Source organism: Pinus tabuliformis, chromosome 2_2 (genome assembly GCF_031772625.1).
Source record: "Pinus tabuliformis cultivar Carrire ecotype Pingquan chromosome 2_2, CPIR1, whole genome shotgun sequence".
Lineage (NCBI taxonomy): Eukaryota > Viridiplantae > Streptophyta > Pinopsida > Pinales > Pinaceae > Pinus > Pinus tabuliformis.
The window spans coordinates 1,113,862,142-1,113,868,481 of NC_142300.1; the positions used below are offsets into that span (position 1 = coordinate 1,113,862,142).

The 6,340-nt window shown below is 39.1% G+C and overlaps 1 protein-coding gene across 6 annotated transcripts; it reads left to right on the plus strand.

Moving 5' to 3' along the window:
• The first annotated feature begins 791 nt into the window (after positions 1-791).
• On the plus strand, positions 792-5,564 carry LOC149197304 (pentatricopeptide repeat-containing protein At3g53360, mitochondrial-like). 6 transcript variants are annotated; one of them, XR_016254751.1, is made up of 3 exons: positions 793-4,988; positions 5,194-5,281; positions 5,397-5,564. XR_016254751.1 is itself a non-coding variant. In XM_089405818.1 (2 exons), exons 1-2 carry the CDS (start codon positions 1,118-1,120, stop codon positions 3,237-3,239), a joined length of 1,875 nt encoding a protein of 624 aa, XP_089261944.1. In that variant the 5' UTR covers positions 792-1,117; the 3' UTR covers positions 3,240-5,564. The 6 variants fall into 6 exon arrangements, 1 of the variants encoding a protein (XP_089261944.1); XR_016254753.1 differs by having other exon boundaries at positions 793-4,975; XM_089405818.1 differs by having other exon boundaries at positions 792-1,165; positions 1,413-5,564.
• The last annotated feature ends 776 nt before the right edge of the window (positions 5,565-6,340 follow it).

Consider the following 6,340-nt stretch of genomic DNA (forward strand, 5'->3'; position numbering starts at 1 on the left):
CATGTGTCCCTTATGTGTCCATTGCCTACCTTATCGTGCACCTCATGAACTTGTTGCTTATTTCCAAGCATGGTGCGGGCCTTGCGCTTTAGATTTTTCATTTGGGGCTTAGGGAATTGGGGAAGGGATTAAACCCCCCTCACGTTTCAAACACCCTTTTGCTAGGATGACCCCCTCATTCACAAGGCAATGTACCTTTCGGTTATTGTGTCAATGGACAAGAAATAATGCTTTGGTTTTGAACCTTTCAAGGGTATGATAGATCCTTTTGATGATGTCTTGAAAATTGATATCCGACGAGAGGAAGTTCTTGACGAGGAGGCTTATAAGAATTGCTGAGTCTCCTAGGATTATGTCACAAATACCTAGTTTTGTTGCCAAATAGAGACCCTGCAAAAGTGCATATACTTTTACTTGGTTATTGGCGGTGATTCATAGACACTAAGCATAAAGATATTCCCATTGATCCACCATATGATAAGTCACTTCTGCTCCCACCTCTGTTTACTTAAAAAAAAAAATTAAAACAAGAGTAATTTTTAAGTGTGATTGGCTAGAAATTTGACAAAAGAGTTCATCATCAATTCTTGATTTGTTCTTATAATTTCAATAAATCCCTATCAAATTCTAAACAAATTAGATATGAAAATAAACCAAATAACTTTAAAAAAAAATTCGCACCTAAAGATTATGCGATTAAAACGTAATTAATTTTACAATTTTCAAATAGATTAAAACGTAATTAATTTTACAATTTTCAAATAGATTTAAGCAGTAGGCACATGTTGGATGCAGTGAATATTCCAAGGTTACCCCCAAATTGGAGTGCCATAAGCCTTGTGGCGCGGTATGCTACACGCTAGGCACAGGTTGGATGCAATGAAAATTCCATGGTTGCCCTAAATTGGAGTGCTATAAACCTTGTGATGTCCGTGTGCTACACGAAGAAAGACCAAATACCACCAAATTTGAACGGATCAAATTATGCGTTAAGCGTGGATTTGAATTTATTGTGAATAGTTGGAATTTTATTCAGAGCAACACCAGCCATCACATATTATCGTCGACTAAGTTTCTTCGGTGCGAGATATCTAATTCCCCATTGAAGAATATTTACATGCTGGGTTTTTCATCACATACTCGTCAAAGCCAAATGTGGACACAAGTAAGTTTACTCGCATCTTCAAATTTACCCTGTAATGGAGTATGTGTATGTCAATACCAAGTAAAATAAATATGGGATATGAATAATGGGTAGCAAATGAGCAATGAAGATACACAACCTGTGTATTTTCAGAGCTGTTATCAAGGCAGTAACAACCCTGGAAAATCATTCAAATTCACAAATATTTAGAAACCCAAGTTGTCAATCATGCCATCAATTTCAATTTCAGTATGTTTTTGGGTATCAGATCATGGGTTTTATCAGTTCCTCCAGCAAGTCCAAGATAAAACAGAAAGGAAAAGGCAATGTGGTTAGCATCAGTGATTTGAATAGGTTATCCAGGGAAGGACAAATGAAAGAGGCTGTGGATGCTTTACAACTTTTGGGTAAACAAGGCATTCGGCCTGATTACAATACGTATGTGCGGTTATTACACAGATGCCTCAAAGTAAGTGCTCTGGCAGAGGGAAAGCAAATCCATTTGCATATGATGAATACTGGATTGAAGCCAGATGTTTTTCTGGGGAACCTTCTTGTCAATATGTATGCGAAGTGTGGTGGTTTGGAGGATTCACGCCAAGTGTTTGACAAAATGCCTCAGCGAAGTGTCGTGTCATGGACTGCTATGATTTCAGGGCATGTTCGAGAAGGGCACAGTAATCAGGCTTGGGACTTGTTTCGTAGAATGGGACAAGAAGGAATGAAGCCGAACGAAGTTACTTTCGCCGCAGTTCTGGGGTTGTGTGCGCGGTTGACATCGCTGAAACGAGGAAGACAAGTCCAATCCCAGATTATTAAATTTGGATTGGAATCAGATGTTTTTGTAGCGAGCAACCTTGTTGTCATGTATTGTAGATGCAAGATCGTTGAGGGTGCATACAAAGTGTTCGATCAGATGGCCGTGCGAGATGTGGTTTTGTGGAATGCATTCATTGCCGGATTGACACAGAATGATTGTGGGGAAGAAGCCCTGAAACTCTTTCTCCAAATGCTAGATGAGGGGATTAAGCCCAACCATTTTACTGTTGCAAGCATTATCACTGCATGTGCAGGTATAGCAGCTCTTGTAGAGGGCGAGTCTGTCCACGCTTTTATTGTGAAAATTGGATTTCAATCAGATGCCTTTGTGGACAGTGCCCTTATCGATATGTACGCGAAATGCGGGTTTGTTGGAGGCGCACTCAGAATGTTCGAGGAAATGCCTCAGAAAGATGTGGTTTCCTGGAATGCTATCATTACAGGATATGCCCAGAATGGACCTGGTGAGGAGGCTTTGAGAGTCTTTTGTCAAATGCAGTCAACAGGCACCAGGCCGAGTCAGTTCACCTTTGGCAGTGTTCTTAAGGCATGCGCTGGCCTGGCTGCTCTTGATGAAGGCAAACATGTTCATGCCCAAGTCATCAAATTCGGATTTGTCTCAGATGTCTTTGTGGGGAGTGCCCTTGTTGACATGTATGTTAAATGCGAGAATCTGGATGATGCACGTGCAGTGTTTGACAGAATGACCAAACGAAATGTTGTTTCCTGTAACACAATGATTTCAGGGTATGCCCAGCATGATCATGGTTTGGAGGCCCTGAAAATCTTCTGTCAAATGCTACGATTACCCATGAGACCAGACCTGTTTTCTTTTACTAGTGTTCTCTCTGCCTGTGCCATCATAGGAACTCCAGATCGGGGCAATCAGGTTCATGCACTTATGATTAAAACCGGATGTGTTTCCAATATTTTTGCAGAGATTGCTCTTATAGACATGTACTCCAAATGTGGGAGCATGGATGATGCGTTCAAAATTTTTGACAACATGACTGAACAAGATACCATTTCATTTACCACCTTAATTGCAAGTTTTATCCAGAATGGGCATGATGAAGAAGCACTGAAACTCTTCTGCCAAATACAAACAGCAGGCAGGAAGCCAGACCAGTTCACCTTTTCTAGTGTTCTTAGGGCATGTGTTAGCATAGCAGCTCTGGAACAGGGCAGTAGCATCCATGCCTGCATCATCAAAACTGGGTTTGAGTCAGATACATTTGTTGGAAGTGCCCTTGTCGACATGCATGCAGTAATGTAGGCTTAGTAGATGAGGGTTGTCACTATTTTGATAGCATGAGTCGAGACTATGGCATTACACCAAGAGTGGAACATTATACATGTGTGGTTGATCTTCTCAGGCGGGTAGGTTTCCTTAATGAAGCTGAGAGGCTCATCAACAAAATGCCATTTGAGCCTGAGGTTGTGGTATGCCGGACATTGCTTGGTGCTTTCACGGTCCACAGGAATAAGGAATTAGGTAAACGTGCAGCAGAATGCTGTATCAAGTTAAAACCAAATGATTCTGGAACATATGTGTTGTCTAACATTTATGCTTCTGCTGGCAGGTGAAATGACATAGCAAAGGTGAGAAGCATGATGAAAGACAAGGTTGTAAAGAAAGAACCAGGATGCAGCTGGATTGAAATGAAGAGAAAGGTACATAAATTTGTTGCACAAGATGGATCACGCCCGCAAATGGAGGAGATTCATGCTATGTTGGAGATCCTGATTTGGCAGATGAAGATGGCAGGGTATGTACCTGACACAAACTCTGTATTGCATGATGTGGAGCATGAGCAAAACATTATCTTTGGCATCACAGTGGAAAGTTAGCAATTACTTTGGGCTTATCTGCACACCATTTGGCTACCTATTTGAATTTTCAAGAACCTGAACATGTGCAGGGACTTTCACACTGCTGCCAAATCCATATCCAAAATAGTGCAGTGAGAAATTATTCCAAGGGATGCTAACTAATTCCATCATTTTAAGCATGGCCACGGCCTTTTGTGGGGAGCACTGGCGATATTAAATGATTGGAGCAACAAATAACTCCCCCACACATTGATCTTGTTTTAATATACATTGCTGGCGCTCTGGAAGGCTGCCTAATCTTGAAGCAAACTTCCCTCTGATTGATGGAATCCAGCGAGACAGGAAGTAGAGTTCCCTTCGATCAGAATATCTGATCAAACTTTGGATGATCTGAGTCAATTCAGAATTGGGAAACCCCTTACAGCATTGTTCCACCATGCGTGGAACTTGAACATGGATCATAGTGGAACAATGGTCGTGCTTGAAATTTCTTACAGATTCTTACCAGATTTGTGGCCAGAAAATAGGTCCTTTTCATAAAGATTAGCTTTATGATATAATATTTATTATTGTCTGTTGCTCGGAAGTCCAAGCAGCAAGGTTATGTTCATTCTTATCAAAAGTGTTCAGTGCCCAATGCTGGGCACATAAAACTGAGAAGAATGCTGCTCAAATTTGATTTCAAATGAAAAGTACAAAGATCTTTATCTGGTTTATGATCTGAGTTTACTTAAGGAAAATATTGAAAACACATTAGCAACTAAGTTTTGAGATAGTTCGAGGAGTGGGGCAAGGAGATATAGCTATAGGAGTGCGATGAAAAAGGCTCACAGTAAATGTTTTTGAATGAGCACATTTAAGTTTGATCCAATCTTTCCTTATCTTCTGATAATACCTTTGCAATATAGGGTTTTTAAAGCAATTATCTAAGAGGAGATATTTCTAAAAGTATGAGATCTGTAACAGAAAAGTTTGAAAGACTTCAGTCCCCAGGATCTATGAAATGATTAAGGGTGCTGGAAAGAGAGACTTTGTGCCAAACAACATCAATAGGATAGAATATCCTTATGAGCTTCTCATGTGTACCATCCTAGGCACGACTAATGATTGTATAATCTCATCTTCTCAGTAAGTGATAACATCATCATGGGATTCTCACTTCAATGTTTTGGCTGACAAGTGAGTAGGCTCAGTAAGTTCTCTAATGCTTATAGCTTTATTAAATGCTAGGCAATATGTTACCGCATTGCTTTTTTTTTGTTAACAGATAAACTGCAACTGACTGGTTTTGCAGCTTGTTCCTTGTCAAAGGTTAAACAATTGATGCAAGTTCTTTGGAACTAACTATCAAAGTTGATTTAATCATTGAATTCTATTTGAACTTTTTATGGGCACAGAATCCAGCAAGATAAATATCTTTTGCTAATACAATGCAGAATGGAGGTTTCTTTGGTGTATCTGCTTTGTTTATATGATCATAATGAAGTGAGTGCAGATGTTTTGTCTTGTGCGTATGGGGCTTGAATTCTATTTTACGCTTCAGCATCTTTACATAATTCCTGTAAAGATTAATTAAGATGCGTGCTTGTGGTTTGTGCAGAAGATGGTACCAATGCTGGATATGAGAGGAGAATCTGACAAAGTACTGATAATTGTTTAACTGGGGCCACAATAAATTGCTCCTTTTCATGAGATTACATCGAACCTGCTTTTCTTCTCAATCATCCTTTTTGCAGTCAGTATTTGGTGTGTGGGGTGACTCCAAACAGGATAAAGGCAACCAACTCTGCATCATATTTGAAATAATGCATAAGGGTGAGTATTGCTTGTTATTACCGTAATATCATTGTTCCAGTATTTGACAAAACTGGTAATTAATTGAATATTTTTTATGGTCAATAAATTAGCAAAGGTTTTCTTCAGATATTTTATACAGTAGCCAGTGAACTGAAATGCCATTGATCTCTGTGCAGGGATTAGCTAAAAATCTAAATATAAGGTCTGCCACTGAGAAACAAGATGACTTCATTGATTCTGGCCCATTTAGATTAGCCTGCATGCTTATAATGTAATTCCCTGGTTTTAGCCCTTGGAATTCAAATTATGTATAAATTGTAATGCAAGTTTATAATAATGGGAGTCAAGCCATGCGAGCTTAAATAAATGACCCTACTTGTGAAGGATGTAAATATTTTGGTATGGATTCCTAGTTTGGTCTCAAGGTCAAAGCCTAACTAATGAATCACTATGCACGTATGGTGTAAATATACTTCTGTGGACCACGTGCTAGGTTTTCCACAGCAAACTCAAGCTATAAATATTAATGTTGGAATATGATATATAATGATTCAAGATGTCTGCTGTAACACCATATCGACTTCCAATGCAGAGTTATGAAAATGGGATTGTAGATATTAACACTGGTTTCTTGTATTTTTTTTTTGGCATGTGTCAATAGAATCCAACTTTCTCAACTATAAGAGCAGCCAAGAGAAGTTGCTACTATCCTGATTCTAAGTTGATTTTAACTTTTTAAGTTTTAAT

What these genes read in the sequence shown, in the direction of transcription:
- LOC149197304 (XM_089405818.1), top strand. Translation starts at nt 1,118, where the DNA reads ATGCTGGGTTTTTCATCACATACTCGTCAAAGCCAAATGTGGACACAA. An exon ending in AAAGCCAAATGTGGACACAA is followed by an intron (nt 1,166 to 1,412) that starts GTAAGTTTACTC and finishes TTTGGGTATCAG; the next exon opens with ATCATGGGTTTTATCAGTTC.